Source organism: Macrosteles quadrilineatus, unplaced genomic scaffold (assembly GCF_028750875.1).
Source record: "Macrosteles quadrilineatus isolate MER2022 unplaced genomic scaffold, UCM_ALF_1.0 Scaffold_1__1_contigs__length_201487025, whole genome shotgun sequence".
Lineage (NCBI taxonomy): Eukaryota > Metazoa > Arthropoda > Insecta > Hemiptera > Cicadellidae > Macrosteles > Macrosteles quadrilineatus.
Genome location: NW_026542594.1, coordinates 187,058,481 through 187,084,708, shown reverse-complemented (window position 1 = coordinate 187,084,708; position 26,228 = coordinate 187,058,481). Strand labels below are relative to the sequence as shown.

Below are 26,228 nucleotides of genomic sequence, written 5' to 3'. Positions count from 1 at the left end.
AGAGGGAGTATGTTTAATCTATGGTCGAACGCTCATCTTTTTCCAGGGCCCCTTGTCTTCTCTCTTAGTTATTTCTTTAAATTTCTTTGGTCTTCCTCATCGTATGTATCGGATTACAAGCATGGATTGTGAAGTATCTGGTATCCACAGTCAGTGCATCATCTGTCATCTTCAACTATTCAAAATCTTGAATCATCTGCTAAGCAATCTAGGTTCAAAGTGCATAATTCGCCATTTAACAATTACCATTCACCATTTAACAATGGTTCTTTTTCATAGTCAGACACAAACGAAAAGGTCTCTCTTCTCCTGTTTGCTTCCAATCGTGTTGGCTTTTCGACTCTTCGTTTCTGCTTGATTTATTTCTGCCAATTCCTTCTTTTTTGTATCTTGTCGAAACGTGACCTACGAGATATGGCCGCTCTGTCGAAATCACTAGAGTATTTTCGACAGCTGACCAAGTTTTGACATTCAATTTTTATCATTGAAGCATACCTTCTAGATTTCCTTACAATTCTGCGCGTTGACGTCTCTTTTACTAACTATTCGTATGGGATAACCCAGGGATTTAATCTTACTGAAACATCTATCCAAAATTTGCGAAGACAATAAACAACAACAATAAATCAATGTGTTTTTAAAAACTCAGTACCTAATCCCATACATTTCTGATCTTCGGTAACGATAAAATCATAGTCTGACCCTAATACATTTGAGCTCCTCGCATGAGTCTGCAAGAGTCGCCCAAGGCGTGTGTGGCGTTGGCAGTTTATCGAATCAACAAAGTTTTTGTGATGATGCTCGAAATCGACCTCGACACCGAACACAATGTTTGGTCGGTTGTGTTGTGTTGTGGGAAAAACCTCTCTACCTCGCCTACATAGCAGCCTCAGCCAAAGGACACGCAGCATTTCACATGCTAATGGGTCAGACCTTTAATTGCCGCTATAGTTTTGTCCAGGAATTTACATGACGCATGTAAGTTGTGTGAGTGGTACGGTGTGTTGTTGACTTGTTATTTTCGATTATGCATCGCGTGAAATAGACTAATTCAAGCTTCAAGACAGCTGGGATTCGGAGGTTACGTTTTATGAAATAATGCTATTTTCCGCCATATCAACATCCTTTGCCGCCCCACACCGGGCACAAATGCTTTAGACCTATCAGACTATAACAATATGTCTGTGATTTTATCGTGGAAGACGTTAACAGGTGGAGGAGACTTTGATATTAATATAATTCCACTACTAAGTAGACCCTGATTTTAGATCATGTCCTGATTATGCCAACGCACTCGCTGGTGTGATATTCGTCTTGTGCACTCATTCATAAGTTTTTGTATTTATTTTTATGACCGGGAAGGAAGAATCAGTTCCGAAAGGGGTTGCGGTTCGGAGTTGTTTAGATCCTTGTTGATCTAACTTTGTGTAGCCATAATATGATGTGTTTTATGTCACTAGTCAATGTGTTTACCTAGAACGCCTGATTGCGTCACATTCCGCCACGTTCTGCGAACCCAGTGTGTACAGAGGTGGGCGTAGCTAGGAAGTGGTCGGGGTATTGTTATTGTTCGGCGGTGTTCGGTGTTGCGATTGCGCCGTGTTTTGAGTTATGAATACATTAGACATGCGCGGGTCGCGGCGCTCCTCTACAGCCGACGCCAAGGCCGCGAACTCATCCATCTCAACAGAAACACCACAACACCACAGCTAACAGCTGATCTATGTGGGCGGCGGGGGAGTGCCTCACTGCCTCAAGTCGTGACTTATCCGTTGTCTGATCGCGATGAACTGTTGTGGCTGTGTGTACAAGTTGCGCCCTTTCTGCACTTTTTCTTCTATCTGATGCTGAATACATTAACGTTGATGCTGATTAACATGTTGATGGCAGATTGGAGGAAAATTACTTGTAGGTGAAGTTCGTGGATAATCTGAAGGAAAAAACAAGTAAGGAAAAGGATTATTGAATGCGAAATATTAAAAATATGATCTGTAATCGGAAATCGTTAACTTTTCCAATCAAGGGTCATTGGGTCCATTTTAAGGCTTCAAAACTTGTCTAGCTATATAACTGGCAAAATTCAAATCATCCGGTCATCGACCAAAGAAATTCACAACAAATACTTTTTATTCCTGAAACGGTTAAAAATCCAATATTCATTGTTTGTTGGGCCCATTTAAAAGCTTTGAATAGTTGTTCGAAGCTTTACTAGCGATATACGTACGTGAATAACGTGCAAGTTTGTCAGATACATTGAATATTTTTAAAAGTAGAAGAGCCTTAAATTTGGCTTCGTGGTTGTCTTTTAATCGTTATCCACCAATTTCGAGGAGAGATTTGGGAGCGCCAGCTATAATCCCGTTTATACGAGTGGTGCCATTTTCTTTGGAGTTAATGTTTCAGAATCTTGCTACTTATTGTTATTATAGTTATCAACTTGCAATATGGGTTTCCTGTAGTAAGTGGTTGGTTGGCTCGTACACTGAGACCACATCTCGAAAGGCATTGCAATTGCAATTGACTGGAACATCAGATTTTGCTTTTGTAACAGGTTGGGTCATAAACATATTTCAAGCGACTATGTTAATGTTATTTCAGGCACCGTGGTGATAGAACCTCCGTGTTATTTATGAGCTTAAATGGCGGCTAGTTAAAAGTCCGTTCAACTGCCTCTCCTCAAAGGCGTGTGTGAATACCAAATGAACACGTACATACATATTCAACGTGCGAAATATCCGTGCATATCTAGCCAGGGCTGATATACTTGTTCATACGTAGTGGTATTTGCCGGTAAATTATGTTCAACTACACCAGAACTCACGTGTAAATCGAGGAACAACACTCAAGTTGAATAGTAAACATCGACTTTTGGCGTAAGGATTTTTCTACAAAGCATTGAAGTGCCTTATTTGGCTCATTTAGATGTGTTTAAGCATAAATAGCAATTGCACATTCCACTACACATAAAGCAACAATTACAGCAAATAACGTATGAAAACACGCAAAACAATACAATAGGCAAAGCAACTCTATACAGTACGTAGCAACACAAATCAACATCCATACGATTCAAAGTAACACAATTAAACAGCAGCATAACACTAATCAAAATCCATACAATATACAAGCAAGCAGCACAATACAGCGTAATAAATAGTTAAAACTGAATCTGTAGTTAACATTAAAAAAAAAGACAACAAAACGCACCATTGAAGTCTCGACGCCCAATGATGTTGATACAAATTAAATTAATCCTTAGTCATCCATTTGGAATACAGATTCTTGTACAATACTACGAAATCGTGTCACTTGTTTTGACCTAATCACTCACTCACTTATTCACTTTGTTGTTGTTTGTTGGTTGCTGTGTTGTTGTCACATTTGGTTTGACTTGTTCTGTTGGCCTATACATTAGTTTATATGTCTGGATATTTATATATTCCCTGACAGGGTGAGGTCAGATAGATTTCCTCCTGTGGGCGGATTGGGTTTTCTTCCTACCTGCCTGTCTCTCATTAGAATAATATGCAGTTATTAAGAGCAGTCCGCCAGAGGCCCGCGGCTTTGAAAGGCGTTTACCGCTGTACCAACTACTCGTCAGAAGACTCAAGTACAGGATGAACGTAATTTATTTGCTACACATCCTAGTTGTCAGATATGTGGAATTGTGTTATGCGCACAGTGTAGTTTGTGTTTTAGCAAATACAATGATTGCCTCAAATGTTGCTTTAGAGTCTTAATCTATGCGTTCTGAGAATATTCATAATTTAAAATATTAGAATGAGTTGTGGTTCCTTGCTCTTTTCGTCCTTCGCCGCAAATTTTGATGACAGAATTGTTCACAGCACGAATTAGCTATTCCTGATTTTGATGTTGCAAGTCGGTTGTGGATACGTTGAGGACATTAAAACATAGTTTTTAGTTCTATAGGAGCAACACATACTAACAGCAGTATTAACCCTATAATAGGCACCTAAGGGTCTGAACATAAGGGGAAGAAACCCTGTCAACATGCCCATAACCATTGGTCGAATGGATTCCTCATCCCCATGACGTAATTTGTCTACCGAGTAGTTGTAGTAGACTTGACCGTGACCGTGGTCTACTGCGCATCTCTGTATGCTAGTACTACGCACCGTGTGTGTGTGGGGTGAGGTGGGGGGTTGGCAGGCGCTGCGCCGACTCACTCACTCCGCCGCTGCCATGCCGGCCACCATGGACCCGTTCTTGCGCGCTTATACAGGTGGGTGTGGACGTTGAAGCGATCAAATTAATATTGTTAACAATAATTGTAAAATAAATCGACTAACACGCACTTTAGTTTACAATTTATTGGACCCTAGATCGTCGGAATGAAAATGATTCGAATTACCTGTAAGTTTGGTGGTACATCCGTTTTTTCATCGGAAACTGCGCTGTTTCATGATTAATCTAATCGAGCAAACTTTTAATTTGGTCAAGTTCGTATTAGTAGCTTTCGTTTGTATTTTGTGTCATCAATACTGTATATATAATTTTTATGTAAAATGAAGTAAAGTTAAACAAATTCTAAACAGTTAAACTAAAATATATTTTTGTCAATAAAATAGTTAAAATACATTTTTTGATGTTTGACTTCTAAATACAACAATCATTTAATTTGTTGACCCGGATCTATTTGTCACGTAATGACAACAAAACATAATAGTATTCCGTTGGTTTTGTTACCACATCAATTAGCTTTTGTATTTAATATTTTGGGGGGGAAAGCTGCTAGAAAAGCCCTATAGGCAAGCCGAGTTTGCGCGTTGCATTGCAGTGGATTGTCCGTGGCCATACTGTAGCAAACTAATCATATAAACTGTAACTGTAACTATCAGATTTGTAGAATGATGTGTTTAATCCAGTGACAAAATTGTAAAAGTCGAGATTGTATGTAGAATAATCAGAGTTGCTAAAATATCCGGGACGCGTTGTGAGAAGGTTGGAGTTTGGAGCTTAGATCTAGTTGAAGGTATAAAGACCAAATGTTATAACAGGACGTAAGAAGTATGCATTATTCTTGTAGGAATGTTATACTTTACCATCACGTTAACATAAATGGTGAAAGATTTTTTTTATCTATTGATACCGTAGACTGGGACAGTGGCGTCTTACTGTAATCCAGCTACTCGGAGGTCACGAATTGTGGATATTTATAGGCGTGAACTGTGGATATGATACTCCCTGGTGTGGATTAACGTCCGTACTAGTAAGTCCGACTATCCGCAGTACTATCCTGATAATTATACCAAAAATCTGGTTGGGATTCCACTAAACTGGGACGGATTGCGATGTCCTGTAATCCAGCTACTCGGAGGTCTCGAATTGTGGATATGAGGCGTGAACTGTGGATATGATACTCCCTGGTGTGGATTAACGTCCGCACTAGTAAGTCCGACTATCCGCAGTACTATCCTGATAATTATACCAAAAATCTGGTTGGTTGGGATTCCACTAGACTGGGACGGACTGCGTCGTCCTGTAATCCAGCTACTCGGAGGTCACGAATTGTGGATATTTATAGACGTGAACTGTGGATATGATACTCCCTGGTGTGGATTAACGTTTACACTAGTAAGTCCGACTATCCGCAGTAATATCCTGATAATTATACCATTGCAAGGCAAAAATCTGGTTGGGATTCCACTAGACTGGGACGGATTGCGTCGTCCTGTAATCCAGCTAATCGGAGGTCTCGAATTGTGGATATTAGGCGTGAACTGTGGATATGATACTTTCTGGTGTGGATTAACGTCCGCACTAGTGAGTACTACCTTTGACTATTAATAGAACAACGGTTCTTCTATCTGGATAATTAGACCGTTACAAGGCAAACATGTGGTTCGGATTCCAACTATAAACTGTAGATCCCTTAGTTGCCATTGGCTGTATGGGCTATTAATTAAACAGCTGTGTATAAAAGACTACAAGATCACACCACTCACCACTCATTATTGCTTACCGACGGGTTATCAACTTGCTAATAGTTTTTGCCGTACTCGCCTAAGTCGTGGTGGAGTTAGCATAATAACCAAGAATGATTTGACCGTGAAGAAGATTGATTTAAATAATTTTTGTTATGAACAGGACTTTGAAGCAACAGCTGTTGAAATTAAATATTTTAATGCTATTGTGGTGTCTGTCTATCGGTCTCCAAATGGTAAGACGGATCGGTTTCTGCAGTTGCTTGAAGAAATGCTAATTTTCCTTATAAGCAGGGGTAAGATGGTTAAATTAATTATATGTGGTGACTTTAATGCAGAATTTGATGTAACTACTTCCAGGCCTAGTGTAACAAGTTTTAAAAACACATTGCGTCAGTTCAATGTTTATTGTGCCAATACTATACCGACAAGGGGTTCTGCTTGTTTGGACAACTTACTTACCAATATGTCATCCACAGATTTTACTATAAAAGTTGTTAAACCTCTGCTCGGTGATCATGATGCTATTATTTTTGAAAGTCTAGCTTCAATAGAGAACATCTTGCTGGCTCCTGATATTTTGTATACCAGAAGAATAACGACTGCGAAGATGGACAACTTTTGCAATAACCTGAGCCAGGTATGCTGGAATTTCGTCTATGACCCGTGTTTATCCACTGAAGAATGCTTTGACCTCTTCTGGGACTGTTTTTTATCAAATTTTAATTTATGTTTCCCCCTGACTAAAACAAAACTACAAGGATCCACTAGAAAGAAGAAGGAACCAGGTAAATGGTATACACCCGAACTAGCTGAAATGAAGAAGTTGATAATATTTTATCATGACTTGTATAAGACCAGTGGGGACATAAATTTCCTAACCTTATTCAAGACTCTGAGGGGCAGATACCGCACCGCTCTTTGTGATGCTAAGAAGAAGAAGAATGAAGAACTTATTGACATGTCTGCTAACAAGTGTAAAACGGCATGGTCGGTGATAAATTCAGCAGCTGGGAGGTCCACGCAGAAGAACATGGCTGATGTGTCTCCAGACGACTACAGTACCTACTTCTCTGCAGTGGTTGAAGATATCTGTGAAAACATCGAAGTGTCCGAGTTGAGTGCTAATCTGATGGTGAAAAAAAGTCCTTGTCCTGATTTCAATTTTAAATTTTCCAAAGTGTCTGAAAGTGAGGTCTTAAGTGTGGCTTTGTCTTTAAAAAATTCTCAAACAAGAGATATATATGGTTTAAATAGTAATTTAATTAAGGCTGTGATTATGTTAATTTTAAGTCCACTTACCTTTTGTATTAATAGATGTCTTGAAGATGGTGTTTTTCCCTCCTTTATGAAACTCTCCAGGGTAGTTCCAGTATACAAAAACGGGGAGAAAAATTTACCCAGTAGTTACCGCCCTATATCCTGCATCCCTACAATGGCTAAGATATTGGAAAAAATTTAAAAAAAGCAGGTATGTACCTACTTTGAATGTCTCAACTTGTTTAGCAGTAGTCAATTTGCATATAGGCTTGGTCTGTCCTCAACACTGGCTGTAGATAGTATTGTAAATAAGATCTTAAATGCTTTAGAAGATAGGTGTTTTGCTCAGATCACATTATGTGATCTGAGTAAAGCTTTTGATTGTGTTCAACATGGTATCCTCTTGGACAAACTATCTCATTACGGTTTTCAAAACAGTGAATTAAATATGTTTGTGTCTTACCTTAAAGATAGAAAACAGGTAGTAGAAGTAAATAGTCAGAGATCGCAGGTCACTGAGGTCAAATATGGAGTCCCACAAGGTTCGATAATGGGGCCTATCTTATTTTTAATTTTGATGAATGATTTGTCTTTCAATGTTCCTAGTAGTAGTAGTGTTTGTATTTATGCTGACGACACCACTTTGTTCAGTAGTCATTTAGATTTAGAAAAATTGCAATGTTTAAACGAACAGGCTCTAAATGAAGCAACAAAATGGTTTACCTCGAATGGTTTAAAGCTGAACACCGACAAAACCGATTGTTTATTAATCTCTACTCATGATAATGTTAGCTATAACTATGTAAAATTACTGGGTATACACATTGATAGTAGGTTATCTTGGCAGCAGCATATAGACTCTATTTGTGCTCGATTATCCAGAGTGGTTTGCCTACTTAGTAATTTAAGAAATCATGTAACTGACACTTATCTAAAATTAGCCTACTTTGCATTCTTTGAAAGCATTATTAGATATGGCATTGTTATTTGGGGAAATGGAGTAGGAATTACAGATGTTTTGAAAGTACAAAAGAAGGCGATAAGGATTGTGACTGGTAGTAGAAAACGAGACCATTGTAAGCCATTGTTTGTAGAATTAGATATATTAACTGTAATTAGTCTGTACATATATGAAGTGTCTATTTTTGTTAAAAAAAACTACCACAATTATGTAATTAGAGATAGTGTCCATAGTTACCAAACAAGAAATAGAGGTACATTAGATTTAGATAGAGTAAGGCTGTCAAGAACTCAGAATTACCATACCTACTTGGGTCTTAAAATATTTAATAAGTTTCCTGTTGATTTTAGCTCTTTGCCTTTAAATGTTTTCTCTGACAAACTGTTAAAGTGGTGTAAAATCAATCCAATGTACAAAATAGATGATTTTTTTGATGTTAAATTCAAAAACAAGGACCTAGATTTTAAAAAGTAACCTTTATATATTCTGTCTGACGAAATCTATTGTAATTTTGTAATTACTGAACGATGAATAAATTGTCTAAATTGTCTAAATTGTCTAAAAATTGTCCTACACTAATCTTCATTCGTACCTGGCTTAAAACATTCGTATGGTCATAATAGTTGGTTAGGAATAAGTACAGGATATACACATGTTGAACTCCGCGAGTAAATATGATGTGTAGAGCCTAATTACACGGTTAAGCACGCGTTGGACAGGTGAGGCGGTGAACTTTACCTCGGCATCCACTCACGCGAGGTTTTCAACAAATGAATCACTTATGGTTGTCGGTGTTGGTGATATTTTACTGTGGCGTAGGTCGAGGCCGTGCGTGGTCCAGAGACTGCCGTGTTCCAATGTTTAATTATGTATTCTGCACGCGTATATTGTTGGTTTTATACGTACTGTCACACCGTGTGTATAATAATAGTGTTGATCATAACTCTTGGGACATTATTACCGTACGTGCTGTTTTAAGTGGTATCACGTTAGTGATGGCGATTAACATTTCGCCAATCCGATTCTATTTCAACGAATGCCATTGAAATGGATAAACCATGCTGATTTATCTATGGTTTGATTAATTTGGTAAAATTTATAGATTGTTTCCTAAGTATATGGGCTTATAAATATCCTCCTGGACGAGTAGATTCAGTATCCTACCATTTCCGAGATCGTTGATTCCATATTGAGACATATCTGTGAGCATTAACGTAATCGGGCTACATACGTTCAAACTTAAGTGTCCTCAGTTATCACTATGCGATAGAAATTGACATCATAACGTTGATGACTAAAATCAGCTGGATCAGTCAGAAGCAAAAGTAGGCATTCTACAATTCTTCATCATCTCTATAATCATTGACTATTGGATACAGAAGTTGTTGTATTAATAGTCAAAGCTATAATACTGTATTGTAATTTCCATCCAAACATAATGCGTACCCAAGTGTCTCTTAAAAATCATGAGTACATTTCTACAGATTCAATTAAGTTTCAAAAGCTCGGTTGAAATACAAACGTTTGACAATTCATGTCATATTTCATACATGCATATTGGGCAGTAAATAGTTATTATATTTATTTTTAATGAGGATACCGGTACTAACATTGAGGGGACTGGGAAACAACTTATACTGCACTAGCTGAACCCGGCAGACGTTGTCTTGCCTTTGACTATTTATAATCCCGCGGGCTTTGCCCCGTTTAACTTCTTAATTTTCAAGATGATCTCGTTCGCATGGCTCAATCACGTCCTGGTTGAAGTTCGTTCGCTACGCTCACTCACCTTTAGGTTGGAGCTCGTTCGCTACACTCACTTGCCTTCAGGTTAGCTCGTTCGCTACGCTCAATTGCCTTCAGGTTAGCTCGTTCGCTACGCTAACTCGCCTCCAGGTTGAAATTCGTTCGCTACGCTCACTCACCTTTTGGTTGCAAATTAGCTGTTGTCATAAATGTAAAAGAAATAATAGTGCTGCACCCTGTTGGTAATCCTTGTAACTTTAATGCTATTGAACATCATAGAACAGAACCAACTTGTTTCATTGAAACAGCTGTTAAGATTCATTAATTCCATTTCTCATAAGGTTAACATGGGAAACTCCAGAGCCACTGGGGCGGAGCCGATTGGACGGATCACGAAATTGATGGTGTATAAACCTATTCCATGACATTCCACACGTATGTACCAAGTTTCGTGGCAATCGGTTCAGCGGTGTCTGAGTTTATCACTGCCAAACAAACAAACAAACAAACAAATATATATACAAACATCCTCTTTTATACTTATAGATTTAGCACTTTGAGGGAAATTTTACCCTCCAAGGTATTTTCGTTTACTAAAACCTCTCAGAATGTTCAGGCTACGAGTATTAAGATGTGCACAGACCTAGAGCAAGGCTTAAGTATCGATTCTTCTATAATATACTTCGAGGAGCCTTACAGGAGGAAAATAACCCTTACTACACCTATATATCTGGGCAATTGGACTAGAATAAAAGTGTAGTGAATCTATAACTTCTAATCTTATTTGAATGGTCTCTATTTTTGAAATACTATCATCATTCCTTAGATATTTTCAAAAACTAAGTAGCTAAAACCCTTCCCCAAACCTTTACAAACCTCAAAAATCACATTAATCGAGGGTAAGTACTTTATAATTAGTAGTAAATCAAAATTTAGTGTTCATTCTTCTGTTGAAACTAAACAGTTTAAAAATTGGTTTTGTTTACATATTCCGTTGATTGATTTGTAGGAACGTTGTCTTCTATTTTTATCAGGTGCCAAAACAAAACTAGGAAGTATAGTACTAGGGATCGCACTGTTGTGTCAATTGACGTGTGAACGGTGTAGGTAGGAGGGCCGGTCTGCCCACCGTGTTGACCTACTGACCTTCCCAAGGCCAAGGTGACCAATAGGTTCTGTGGATCGTTGTAGTTTTTGGCCAGTCGTGGGCTAATCGCTTAACCTTCCCGTCCGCCCTAGAAGTATCATTTATCTAGTCCCGAGTAGGCCGCCGAAATTGTCTAGTTTGTTTCGGGTATTTCGATATTTTAGTGGTAAACATGGTTGAGGAGTATTTTTTAAATTTATAGTGTGATAATTCGGAAACAAACTGGCTGAATACGTCATTGAGCATGTTACTTCAATAGTTAAAACAAATAAAACGGGGTATTTTTATTTTGGGGTAGATTTGTCTGCGTCTTCCTTATTGAAGTTTGAATATTTCTCTATTGATGGAACTAGACATTACATCCCACTTAAAAGTTGTCGCCAGTTTTTTTTTTACAAAAAATAAGGAAGAAAATACAATTTACTAACGCTGTGACATACATCCTTCTTTTTGGATAAAAAATTAGTGACAGCTGGTTCTTACAGATGGGATTTCTTCTTCAGTATCCAATAGTCGATGGTTCGCTGGATCTGATCGTGGAGCACAGCTGATCTCGCTATTGTTGATGCAGCAAAACAAGCCGACCTTGGACCAGCTGACGGTGAATCACAGCTGATTGCATGTTGTAGTTGTGTACAGCTGAAGCGATACAGTGACGTTGGGAAACGACCTACGACGAGCCGTTTTGGAATATTAATGAAACGCGCATACAACAATGTTAGTAGATTATGCAATGTTCAACAAAATAACTTGGAGTATTTATTTTAGGAAAATTGAAAAGAAATTCACGGATATTGGAACCGAAAACGGTATGGATCATACATAAACAGTTTTATTTATATAACCTTAAAATATGAGTTGGTTTGAGCTTTTTTGGCTGTTACATTTAGATGCTAATAGAAACATTTTTACAAGGTGACGTAATTTGTTTATGTTTATGATCCATACAGTTTTCTGTTCTATCAGTGAACATACCTTCAGTTTCTCGTTCCTCATTTGGGCAAGCTTTTATATGTTGTTTTGCAACTAGTTGCATTGTTCTGTTATGCTAAATGATAAACTGTGTGAGAGACTATAGACTGAACTTCAGCAACTCGATGTATCTATCTAAATATCCCATCAAATCGACACCGAAAGAAGCTGCAGCTATACAACCATGCGTACTTGAACACTGCATCGGTGACCGACAAAGTCGGAATGGATTGCGTCGTGTATGTCGTGAAAAGTACAAGGATGTAGAAGGAAATTTGACTCCGTGTATCCCAAACAGTGTACAGCAGAGGTCGTTTCTTGCAACGTAATGCCCAGTGAGGTAGGACGACGCGCGCCAGAAATGGGCAACAAGTAGGCGGGCACTCCTCGCTCCTGCCGCGCGCACTACGCCACTACTCCACCACCACAACACAAGCACATACTATACTACGTTTCTGTGAAGATTCGTGAAGATTTGTCCGGTACAGTTCCGAATTTTGACAAGTCCTGGAGTGACAGGATTATAAATGATTAGATACGACGTCGACACGCCATGCTGCGTATTTTATGATTAGGATGAATGAGGGTAAAAAGACAGCTTTGTTACTGACTAAAATCCGCTTGATAATTTATTTTATAGTCAGGATAATGTAGTAAAATCCCAATGATCTCCAGCTGGGTCCAGTTATGACTTTCACTTAAATCAGGATCGAACTGGCAACCTTATGTGCTGAATTTCGTGTCGAAGGCAATCAAAATGTTGATACTACTATTAATCACAAACTAAAATTATTTTTATAACTGTCAGTTCTTTTAAATTTTATCTGGCTAAATTTTTTGGTTGCAGTGTTTTCGTGTTGTTTATTTAGCTTTTGTGAACGTATGGTTAGCATTCATTGTATGGGGTTGGGAGTTTCTTTAAACGTCCGATATGTAGAGTTGAAACCCTGGCCACTGGGTTTCAAACGTTTTCTTGCAAATTAATGTAATATATCAACGCAGTATACATACAACATAGATTTCTCCACGGATATGTTTTTGACATTCCAAAAACGTATGAATGACAAACATTTTTATAACATTTTCAAAACAAACACTGCTACAGAGTTAACATTAAAGTTTCCGTACAATTTTTAACATAACAATTTTGACTACGATTAAGATTTTCAAAGAAGGCTGTGTTTTATTTTTAACAATATTTTGGCAAAATAACTAGAAAATTTTTATATTTACAATATAAAACGTAGTTAAAAGAACAAGGCTCATAAAATCGTAAGGTATAATTGCCTTCATGAATGTTCCGCAAACAATGTGACACAGCTGTGTAGCGGGTTGCGTTCCTCATTTGAAGGAGTTGTTTATGTAAGGTTATACAATGAACACAATGAGGTTGAGCCCTTTAGGTAATTGGTAATACATGTTTATTTATTTTAAATGCTTACATTTTATGTGCTTCCGTTTGACAATGAAACGTTTGGCTACTTTTGTCAGTAGCTAATTTCAACAAAAATTTTATTTTGTAAAAAGATATCACTATTCAATCGCCATGCTCATAGCAGATTTATGACATTTTGAAACAAGAAGACTTTGTCATCATTTTATACTCAATCTGATACCACAAAATGGAACTTAACTCTGCATTGTAAGTAAAACTGATGTGGGTTCGCTTTCAGACATGATAAGATCTTGCAATGTTATGCATTCTTTCATTTTGATTTTGGTTTACATGGTATTAACATGTTTGAGTCAGAGCTTATAGTCTGTCTATGTGTATTGTCTGTGTGTAGCCTATTGTCTGTGTGTCTGTGGTTTGTCTAACGGCATGTTGTGTTGTGTGTCTGTCCAGGTGGGGACTCTAGCAGTAACGGATCAGCGACACACAGAAAGAGGAATCCATTAGGTGAGTAGATTATACCCTTAGATGCAAAAGACAGGGTATATACCTGTTCAAGCCAGTACCAATGTCCTTAAAAAATATTTTTTCGTCATCCCAATTTTCATAAAAAAGTAAATTAAGGAAGTTTTATTGTTAAGTAATTTTTTTAAGAAACTTGTTCAAGCCAGCACCAATGTCCATAAACATTTTTTCATCATCCCAATTTTGATCAAAACGAAAATTAAGGGATTTTTTTCTTAAGTAAAGTTTATTTAAGTTTTGAATTGAAAATGTTTGTATCTAGTATGACTTTACTACCACTTAATTCTGATATTGGAACTATGTAGATGGATTTGATCTATCATTAGTGTTTTTAAATGTAAGTGGTAGATTTGTTATCCTGGAATATTGAGGTAGTTGTCGAACACGTTTTGACCACTGAGCTAGATAGTATATCTGAAGGTAGCACTAGTTTGGTTTGTGAGGTTCATGTATAGTGTTCAAGTACTATACAGTGGTTACCGAATGTAAAATTTTGATTTTGTACTCGCTGAGACAGCGCTGAATTTCAAAAGTGATTCGAGTTTGAGACATAGATATAACTACGTGTTAATTGAAAAGTTACGCAACTGTGCAACTTAAGGTAGAAATATAAAATAATGAAAAAGGAATAACAAATTAATACATTTTGACTCATTGATTGGCTACTTATTAAATAAGCTATGCCCTGTTCATCAATTGACTACAACCTTTGACTATTGATAGAGCTAGCCGTTCCATCCCCATGTTAAAATTGTCACCGGTCTTTGTAATCAAAATGGACGTAGTTGAAGCGAGTTGAAAACTGATAGATTGTAAGATTTAGCATTTTTTATGTCATATAAATTGTCTTGGAGACAACAAATTAGGCAGAAAATAGAATTTTAGACACTAGCGCAATCTGTGACTGGCTCACACAACTGTGTTCTTTTTCAATGAAAAATTGGTGCCAGCTGGTCCATTTTAGATGGGTTTTCCTTTTCAGTGTGCAAAACTTAATGTTAGAACTAAACCTAACCATCTCCAGAACATTACAAATGGCTCTTGAACTAGTGCTACCTCCAGATATACATTACAGCTCAGTGGTTTTGACAGGCCCGGTGGAGACACTGCTCTGCTCGGCCCTGTACACTTCCACGATGAGAACGCATCTGCAGAGACGAGACTCGGCAAGTCTGTACCTGTACGAGGGTGTTGGTCGTTGCACGATAACACACCACGTATACGTTTAGTGTTTAATAATTCGCTGGGGAGTATTCTTGTAGTGTGCGTTAACCGTTGAACAGTTCACCTTGGAAAACTTATCATTTGTATTTATTGTTACTAAAATCCATCGGTTTAAGTTTTAGAAAAGATCATGTTAAATATCAATATAATTTTACTTCACTGATTGTCTCGTATGTCGTTAATTTCTCAGCGATAACATAATTTTGTAAACTACTGGTTTTAGATGACACAAATATCTTGTGGCAAATCTGCTAAACCCTCAGGTTCAACGGGATGTCCACCTAAATACATAATAATTTTACTGAAGGATGATTTAAAATTGTGCCCTAATATGGGGGCTCTGAACATAGAATTATGTATTTTTTTTTGGTGTTCAGGGGCACTCCTATATTGCTAAGGGTATAATTTATGTAATTTAGTTGTTATTTAACTATTTACACAGATGAAGTCCGTTAAAAGTTTGTAAAATATTGAATATGATTCCTTTTGAATATGACTAATTTAGAAGTTTTTACATACAATTTTTTTATTTTTACATTAAATTATTTTTATAAATTAGTTTTTAATGTGAGGAACAACTGTTTCTAACTATATAAAAGCTACACACATTCACCATAAAATTTTCTATAACCATTGACTTCAAAGGTTTAAAAGTAAACTCTTGTATTGAAATCACGTAGAAACAAACACAAATAAATATAAAGATTACAATACACCATTAAATCCTAGCTATTTTATTAAAAAAATATATAAACATACAGTTTATTGCAAAAAAGGTATAGGTACGTCTAATAACACTTGTAATAATGTATTTATTTAAACTTAGACTTATAAGACTATAAAATATGGTTAGTGGTGATCAATTTCGATTGGACACTCCAATCATCATCAGACCCAATAGGTAAATGACCTAGGTATTTGTCATTTGCCTATTAGGTCTGATGATGATGGGAGTGTCCAATCAAAATCGATTACCCCTTACCATCTTTTGTATGTATTTACCGTCTTGTGAGTTAGTGTAAGTGTTATTAGACATATATCTTTTTGTTTTTTCAGTTAATTTAATAACACGTACGATGCTGATCAAGAAGTTAATCACACTTTTTTTGGAACAGACTAATCCGTGTAGGGAAAATCAAATCTCGTAAAATTTCACATCAAACATGCGCTATAGTGTTTAATCTTAATTAAATTTCACGTTTTAATTTAAATTCGCCATCGAGGGTTCGCAAAATAAACACTTTGGTTGTAAGAGTTAATTGACTGATCAATATGCAAACTGTGTCACCTGGCCCAATCATTCTTGTAAGTTAATCTAATTAAGCTTTGCATTCAATTTACATACAATCTTGCGTTGGTGAGGCGTGGTAATGGTAATGATACAGGTTTACGATTTAACATAATTCTGTTTCAATATTTTCAGTTCATTAATGTGATTTGTTGTAACGGGTTTTTGTCTGTGCAACGTTCGTGGAATGCAAACAAAAAGACAAGGATTTTAAACTATTAAAGATTTGTTATAACTTGGAACAAAGTCAAAATATTGTTAATTTTTTAAAACAAAATTTTGAAGACAAGTCCTTCAACAGTTTGAGCAATATTAGCATTACTTTTATATTACAGAGATTGATATACCTATTTAATACACTAAGTACATCAAAGTAGATGACTAAGGTAAAATATTTGTAGTTTTAACAGGTTTTTGTTAAGTTGTGGTTTTTTTCTAGCTTATCCTCAAGGATTTGATTAACTTAATATTTTCTATTTCAGTCAGATTCAATCTAAGCCAACCTGCTAGTAAAGGTAGAATCATGCAGCAACATTTTATATTAAAAAATAATAAAGAAAATAATTTGTTTTTTACTTGCATCTGTTGTCAAATTAAAATAACACATGATACTGAGGTGATTAAATTGTCACATTTTTTTTTATATTTTAGTATTTTTAAATTATTATTAAAAATCAATCCATAGCACATGAAGGGATTTAAACTTTCAAAATACCTACACTTCCTTCACCTACACACCGTAAAAACCCCCACCCAAGTCACAGTTTTTTGGGGGGTTTCTGGATTTTATTGTTTGTGTCAAATGAATGTCACTGCATGCAAAGCACTGTTCGAGTCACCTCTAACTCTATCATAGGGGAAACTGTCTTTTTTATAACTTTATTTTTAAGTAGTTTCACTTTTCTTGTAAAATGTACACCTTCTTTTTCAATGAGACTGGGTTGTCAGAGAATCATATTACTACCGTGTTATTAATTTGATAATTGTTTGGATTTTTAAAATTTAATTTATTGATGTAAAAAAACAATACCATAAAGGTGTATATAATTGTTGTATGTTAATCCGTAAAATTGCTTACAGCATAGCTTTGGCACGAAGTTGGCGTCATCTTCAGGCTGTACATGAACGTATTGTCGCTAGTCTTCCTTTTTTGAAGACCAGCGAATTAAAAAATGTTCACATTTTTGTGTAGTTTATGTTTGACTGACTTCAACTTAGTACTGTTAAACGATGTAAATTTGTTTAATCGACAGTCTTCAGAAGAGCATGATTACCGTAGCAATTTTAATATTTTCTAATAATTTATAATACAGCTTAAAGTTGGCAAACTTTGTGCCACAGCTAGATGCTGTTAGGCAGTTTTAAGGATTATCATGAAGCTGGGATTTACACCATTTTAATATATTTTGAAATCGGGAAGTTAAATACCATCATAAATACAATACAGTAAAACTCTGCCTAACTTTTTGATAGAACTTGAGTTATTCATTTTCAAAATGTAAGCACATAGTAGCTGATTGCTGTATTGTTTGTGTATTGTGTAGCATGTGTCTGTGTTTCTGTGTTGATGTGTAGTGTGTAGTACGTAGTGTGTGTGTAGATGATACTGACGACGGCTCGGTGAGCAGCGGTCGCAGGGCTAGCATCGCAAGTGATCGTAAGAGTTCACGTGAGTATGACACGTTAGGTACAACACACAATGTCAGTAGTGACTCATTGATACTGTCTTACGGGGCTGTCCAATTATCGTTTTATTAATTTTTTTAGCAAAGACTTTAATGGTTTGTGAGTTTACAAACCTTTTAGTAGTCAACGTTTTATATTATGTAAATCATACAAATTTTCATATTTACTCTACCATAGTTAGAATGTACTAGTACTCTCTAAATTGTTGATTGTGTAATAAAATAAATTGTCAAACATTTGGCTTCGTTACAAATTTTAAAAATATTCCTTGATTTAATAGGATAATCTACCCGGTAGTCTATACAATGGTTAGGGGGCTCTTTTTACTTTGGTACCTATTTCCACCCAAATACATCAACATACTAAAAGTCATGTTAAAGGTTTCCATTTCCATATCTTCTCAGTGGTCCTGAGAGCTTTAGAAGGTATCAATGTTTGATATTTGCTATTTGGTTCACTTTTCCTTTGTAAGCTATCCTGTGTCTTTCACTGTTTGTCTGTTCAGTTTGTTTGTTGCACTGTTTTTCACCTCTGACAGCAATTTGTTATATTTGCATGCTTATCACACATGTTCTCAGCCAACAAATCACAGATAGAGATAATATAATACGTCTCATTCAGCTTAAAATATATATTAGTGTTATAAAATTATGTAATGATTCATGGTAAAAAAAATACTATTGTATCAAAATCCTTAGTGTATTTAAGTAGAAAAATGTCAATAACTAAATTATAGACTCCATGAAAATCAGACAGATGATAAACCACTTGGTTTGATACACTGGTTCTGGTTGAAAACCGTATCACAACCAGCAACCGTGGTTGTGATACGGTAGGAGCGGAACCTGTCTGTTGGCACACAACTGGTTTCTGTCAGTTTTTGTTTCCGTGGGATGATTTGAGTGGGACCAATCTTCTTCTTATTCACCGCATTTAGGTTAGGCCTACATTTAGATCCAATTTACAGTTAGATACAACTTTTACAGTTCGTAGAAAGTTGGGATTCTCTTAACTTAATAGATTATTGTAATTGGATGCACATTCCATAGCCTAAATTTATACGGCTGAAATAAACTAAAAATCAGAATTACATCTTCATATAATGTGTAAGTGATCATTTTTTGATCCCCTAATTAAAAGTTCTAATAAATTAAACAGAGAAAGAAACCATATTTTATCAATTTTAGAAAATTAAATACTGACTTAAAAAAAAAGATTAAGGATAAATAATATAAACGTAGTGAGATATAAATGATCAAATCAATTAGAGTGTGCTGGAACTCATTAAATTTTGTTTCCGAACTTTTGGGCAATGAACTGCGCCTCAGCAAAAGAGAGACTAAAATAAGTTTCAATTCCTGAAATATAAGTTTTTTTATTTTCTGTAACGACTGTTTAACTCAACATTGATACATTTTTATATTTTAAAAATGGTTGATATTGTATGAGTATTGATTTCCATAAAAAATAATAAGTTCTTCAACAGAAGTATAATTGTTTTCAACCTCTTTTATAATTTGGTGTTTGAAAGAAAATTAATTTATTATTTAACTGTATATTTTCTTATCAACCGAGAACTAGACATTTCAGGAATGAATGATGATATGAATAAGTTTAGTAGGCTACATTATTTTTTCCACAGATTTACTAGGTACTTGATAGCTAGAAAACTATTTAATCGCTCTTGTGATGTCTTCATGATTATTTATACATTTTAATTGAATATAATTATTACTTCTGATTGAACATGAATCCAAATTGATAGTGGTAAAACAAAAATTAAGTTTGGGTTTTTTGACCATTTGAAATACTGAGGGAAAGCATTAGTTTGAAACGTGTTTGCTTGAGTTGTTGGCTGGTGTATGTGTATGTATGTGTATGTTTGTGTTGTATCGTGTTGCATGCAGTGGGCTCAGGATCTGACTCTTTGTGGGGAGACCTACGCAGACTCAGCGAGGCCGGTGTGCGCAGAACATCAGGTACAGAACACCACTGGCATCCAACTACCACAACTACCTCTGTTAACACTGACAGCAAAATAACTCTGTTAACACTGACATAAAATTACCTCCGTAAACGTTGGCGTCCACTTATCTCCGTTAACACTGACGGCTGAATACCTCCCTTAACAATAACATCCAATCACCTTCGTTAACTCTGGCGTCTACCTTACCTCCATTAACACTGAAACCCACCATCACTATTCACTGACTTCCTCCGTCAATACCATCCAACCAACTACGTCATGACTGACTATTAACACTAAAATAATGCTTTCTTTAGATTGACTACAAATGTGGAAATGTAATTTCAGGCCATCTTTAATTGGTTGTTACTAAGATTTGTCTAAACACAATAACTCTGTTTTGTAGAATATGTTGGTGTTGGTTGTAATTCAACGTAATTTCCATTCTTCACAACATAATTTGCCTAAAACAACTTTTTTGTTCTAGTTTTGTTTTGTACTAAATTCTACCCCCTTATTTAAATGAAAACACTACACCAGGTACTAGTTTCTGTGGTTTGACTAATGTAAACATTTATTCGGGAAAAAAATATACAGATTTATAAACTACGACTTTTTGTTGCTTGTTTTGCGATTTGCGTTCCTGGCAATATTACAGTGTGTGTGGTATTGTATTTACTAGTCTACATTGAGGCAAGTGTTAGCCGATACTTGAAGCACTGAAGTGTGAATGTTCAAGGCAGACGACTCATAGTTCATAAAGTATCTCAGTATATTCCCTCACCTCACACAACCATGAGTAAACCTCAACGTTCTAAAGGCAAGAGTAAGTAGTTTTTGTGTCAATTTTATAAATTTCACACGGATTTTTTGTATTAATTTATTTTTTAATTAGTTTTCCTTTGCCACACCTTTGTTGTGACCGACTTCTCCGATAGGCTACCTTTAATTGATTCTCACATTCAATTTAAAGTTGGACCGTTTTAGTATGCTAAATGTATAGTTAAGTCATCAAAGATTTATACTGATGCAAATTAAAATAAGTTAGCATAGCTTTGTAACCATTGACTGCTGAAGGGACTGGAGTTGGTTAAAACCAAGGTAGGTAAATAACTGCACATTTTACCTTGCATGCTGCATGAGGGGGAATCAAAGAGCATGCTCCTCTTACGAGTGTCCTCTTAATATTTTTTGTCAAACCAATATTTTTACGTTAAAGTTAAATCTATCTAATTCTACACGTTAAGACGTTTTCTAAATTGGAAGATTGATTTGATGCGCCATTGTTTAGTAGCTTGGCAAGTGTCCAAGTTGAACTCACCAGTATTCATCCCAAAACAAAAGGCTACAAGATATATTGTATTATTGTTTACATTTTTCGGACACACAAACCAAATGTCAACACTGGAAATTTATGTGGTTGTGTCAGCATTTATCAAACATCTTATAAAAATGTTTTATCTTCATTAATATTAGTGGTAATATACTACTGAAACCTTAAAAGATGTTCAAAGGTCAATTTGTTTGATTGTTTTACATATGCCTTAATCTCTCCATTTCCAACCAAGCCTAAATGGATAGGAAGAGTGAACATTTGTAGCACTTGTATAGAATGGCTATCTTGAGAAATAAATTGATTGTCTAAAATCGGGACCACGAAAGTTTGCAGTTGAGGGAGGAGCCTATTTACCACGTGACTTCGAAGGAGCCAATGAGGACAGTGTGGTGTTACCAAATCTAATAATACCAGCTGATTTGAAAATATTGTTTAGTATTATAATTAGTGCCGTCAACGGGCGATATGGCAACGTCGCACTAGCCTTGTCTTGTGATTGGCTGCCGCCAACTGCTAACTTTCGTGGTCCCGACTGTAGGTATAAAATGTGAACCAATTTAATGGATATCTAAATTTCCTTTTACAGTAAACCCTCGACAATCTGTACTAGTTAGGGATTCAAGTAGTCCAGATTAATAAAAGTCTGGATTGAAATAAACTTAATATGAAGAAAGGCGGTACTATCCCAAGATTTTTTTATTCTCTGTATGAGGAAACGTCTTAAAAAGAAAAAAAGCTTGAATAGTGCATCCTAAATTCTACTGAAGCACTTTAAACTGTGTAACAAAACTGTGTAGGTTACTGTGGGGCAATCCGAATTCAACTGTATGGAATATTAAAAGGCGAGTGATTAAAAGTGAAGTTTGTATTAATAAAGTGTGGATTGCTGAGGGTGTACTGCTACAGAGAATCTAAGAACAACCCATCAGAATAACCATTAACTTGGCATGGACCTACGCTCCCCGAGGTTCTGTGTTCGAATCCCACCAATCATCAAAATGGATAATGTGTTTTAACATGATAACCTGTGGTGTTGACAGACTCGAGTGTGGTGCTGACGGAGGACACGGACAGTTTCAAGATCGGAGACAGAGTGTGGGTGGGCGGTACCAAGCCTGGCATCATCGCCTACATCGGAGAGACGCAGTTCGCCCCCGGGGAGTGGGCTGGCGTCGTACTGGACCTGCCAATAGGTACTGTCTTTGTAGTTAGTGTCAGTAAAGCAATCTAAAGATGATGAAAAGTATATTACGTTGCTAGTACAGAAAATATGTGTTCGCTGGACATATGTCGCTCGGGTCGGGATTACCATGGTTAAAACATTTTGTACAGGTGACTTACAATATTTTTTGCCCTACTACTATGAACCTGAATAAACAATAAACATCATTTGAATTCACACCCCAAGCTTTGGGCTTAAGTCATTGCTGACAAATTCTCTAAGGGCTTATGTTTTTAGTTTATAACCACTTAATTATTTTGTGAATTTCATCTTCAGAATTAAGTTTTGTGTAAATTTTGCTACCCTGATGATTAATTATGTTTATGAAATAAAGTGTTTAATACGGTAACTAAAAATAATTAGAATAAGCTGGTGTCCAGAAAAATTCGTTACTGTGATAAATTTTGCTGGACTTCAGCAGATAATAGATTAAGCAGACGTCAACTGCTGTTTTCAGGACTGATTTCATGTGTGGGAAGTTAATGAAAACGTGGCCAAAAAGTTATTTTTTTACTTTATCTAACATTATACAGCCTACGTACATTTACATTTTAAACATTATATTTGGCTGTCATAGGTACAACATTTCTAAACAATGAAAACCTGTAAAATCATACACAACAATTGTGACCACCATGAGTGTGTTCCTAGGCAAGAACGATGGATCTGTGGCCAATATCCGTTACTTCCAGTGTGACGCCAAGCGAGGTGTCTTCTCTCGTCTCACTCGGCTCACCAGAGTCGCACTGTCGGAGGGGGGAGAGGATCACAGCTTTCTCCCGACCTCTCCCCCCAGTCGACCTCCCTCCTCTACTGGCAGCCGTAAGTGTTCTGTAATAAACTAACTTAGACTCAGATTGAACTATTGGTATTACAAGGACCGTTCAGAAACTAACCTCCGTTTGGTCAGTGTGCCGGAAGTAGTGAGGCTGGCGCCAATATTTTTGTAGAGACGTGCGCTGTAGATCAGTAGTCTACCTGTGGTCAAGTGAGGGTTAAGTCGTTCAGTGGTTGTTCATTTCGGTTTTGCAGCATTAAAAAATGTGGGATACAATTAAACACCCTGCCAAGTTTGAGGTTTGAGCTTGTAAGATTTTTAATGTCATTATTTGGCTGAAGCATTTCATCGGGAATGTTGTGTGGTGTATGAACCTAAGGTTATGAGCACAGGAGTAATTTGTGAATTGGTTGATCAGCAAGAAAGGCTGTACAAAACAAATGTCAAGGTATGCTGACCTGGTTCAAGGCTGTTGGTTTTCATTTAACTGACTAGAAGTTACTTACCGAAATACTCTTGTACTCAGAGACTAACGTAAAGTTCTAGATTTGGAAGCAAGACATTTCTTTTTGAGCTTTAGAGTAATAGTAGATATGACTGTCCAGACAGGGACCTGAGGCTGGGTGACCGAGTGATAGTGATGAGCTCTACAGGCAGCAAGACAGGGATGTTGAGGTACATCGGACTGACAGACTTTGCCACAGGGGAGTGGTGCGGCGTCGAACTCGACGATCCCGTTGGTAAAAACGACGGCTCTGTACAAGGCAGGAGGTAAATGAAAATATACATTTGGTTACCATATTACCGTTTAGTTTACTAGCTTCTACTCCTTGGCTTTGTTGGTGTAATATCTGCTTTGTAGTTTTCAATGTGAAATAATTTATTTATAAGCATTTTAGTCTTACACATAATTTTAAAATGAGTGTAAAATGGTTTGCAATACCTACATGATCCTTGGTTGCTATAGTGGCAACTAGTTTCGGTTCTTAGGGTGAACCATAATCAGGCCTTCAAGGAGTAAAATTCATCACTTCATTTGAAGGTTGCGATCAGAGTCTGATAAAAGATAAACTCTTAAGATACTTTGATACTTATGCTTAAAATGACACAAAACATGGAATGAACATTGACAAATGCGACATGACTGAGCTGAAGTACAAGTTTATCATGTGATGCTTATGACAATGTCCTTGTGTCTTGTGTGTTAGTTTTTTTCTGGAACTCTGTTAACAATCTTCAAATAAAGTGACGACTTGATACCTTGTAGGCCTGATGATGGTTCAGTCTAAGAAGCGAAACTAGTCGCCACTACAGAAACAAAGGATTATTTTTTGCAGATGTAAGCCCCTTTATGTACATTTTGTGTCGTAAAGCAAATATTTCATCGGTACAGCTGGTGATCATGATAGTGACTTGCAGGTATTTCTCGTGCCAGAACAAGTATGGTCTGTTTGCGCCGGTTGCCAAGGTGTCTCTGTCTCCGTCGCCCAACAGACGTCCCAGCTGTGCCATGCATCCCCCGGGCCCCACACGTCAGACCACCAAGGACAGCATCACCTCTACTGCCTCGACAGCGTCCAGGGTAAGACTGGGGGTCAACAGTCTTCAGGTAGGTCTCCTATTAGTGTCGGACACACCTTCTCACACAACGGCCACTGCAGGGTATGAGACATTTGTTACTTTGGATTAACATCATTTTGTGAAAATAGTATTAATTAGAATGGCGTGTAGAAAGGGTAGTTTGAGAGACTGAAAATTCCCCCACCCTGTCCTAAATACGTAGGTCTATACTGTAAATGAGTTCCAACCACAATTATGAGAAGAAAAAATGACAAAAGCGATGAGGGAAGAGTTCTAATTGGTTTGCCAGTATTCTAAATAATTTGATATGTATTTCTACATAGATAGGAGAGCTACCTGATCTTTGTGGTAGAGTGCACGGCTAGAAGTTCCAGGTTCAAATCTATCCAACCACCAATGATTTTAGCTATGTGACAATGCCGCATCTCTTTAGGCCTAGCCTGAAGAAATGTGTAAAACGGTTCTAGGCCTAGCGTCTCAGGATGTAACGACGCAAAATATTATTACCTACTTAAAAAATTAAACACTTCTTCCTTCTTCCAAAACTTCTCGCTCTATTTTAAAAGACGTCAAGAATTGTGTGGAGTTACTAATTTATTTTATTCCTATCATTGACTAAAACTTGATGAGATCACACTTCAACTCCTAAGGTTTTATGTTTCTGCATTTAAAATATCAAATATAACTTGATAGGAAACGTATTCTAGCTTTGAGCTTAGCTCTGGTTCATGACACAGTAACTCCTTGTTATTCGTATGTATTTTTCAAATACAACGTTTATCTATGAATTAGGCCTAATCACAATCAAAATCTGCGGTTTTACTAACAGAAGAAATAGATTTTTTTGATTGACTTTACCCTGCAGTGTATGAGTGTGTGTGAGAAAGTGAACATGTTATACCAGGAGACCAGTCACAGAGCTAAGTGTCAATGTTTACATGTTGTATAGAACATGGCATGGTTTGCACTTCTTCTTCTCTCTAAGTTACTTACAGCACTGTTAACATCCACGTTAAATTTAATTTGTAGAACGCACTTATTCATTACTTAATTGGAAATTATATTAAACCTACAGTCCATGTACAGGGTGTCCAGCTGACGGTGATCCATGAATAATACGTAAACTTTGTATGGGGCTGGGTAATTTGGATTGGCCAATGTTTACGGGCCAGCATTTTTTCCGCGTTCTGTAGATTAT

General features: G+C 36.7%; 1 protein-coding gene across 12 annotated transcripts in view; it reads left to right on the top strand.

Annotated features, from left to right (window-relative positions):
• The window catches only part of LOC128991913 (CAP-Gly domain-containing linker protein 1-like), an 83,848-nt gene that overhangs the window by 30,006 nt on the left and 27,614 nt on the right, over nucleotides 1-26,228 (top strand). For 4 of the 12 annotated variants that reach the window (XM_054415220.1, XM_054415198.1, XM_054415212.1 and 1 more), the window contains 8 exons: nucleotides 13,878-13,931; nucleotides 15,042-15,119; nucleotides 18,062-18,130; nucleotides 20,055-20,126; nucleotides 22,490-22,642; nucleotides 23,323-23,493; nucleotides 24,055-24,220; nucleotides 24,869-25,058. In XM_054415220.1, coding sequence (XP_054271195.1) covers nucleotides 13,878-13,931; nucleotides 15,042-15,119; nucleotides 18,062-18,130; nucleotides 20,055-20,126; nucleotides 22,490-22,642; nucleotides 23,323-23,493; nucleotides 24,055-24,220; nucleotides 24,869-25,058 — 953 coding nt within the window. Of the gene's footprint in view, nucleotides 1-4,155; nucleotides 4,244-13,877; nucleotides 13,932-15,041; nucleotides 15,120-18,061; nucleotides 18,131-20,054; nucleotides 20,127-22,489; nucleotides 22,643-23,322; nucleotides 23,494-24,054; nucleotides 24,221-24,868; nucleotides 25,059-26,228 lie in introns of those variants that run through there. The other 8 variants (XM_054415255.1, XM_054415229.1, XM_054415272.1 and 5 more) reach the window with 8 other exon arrangements.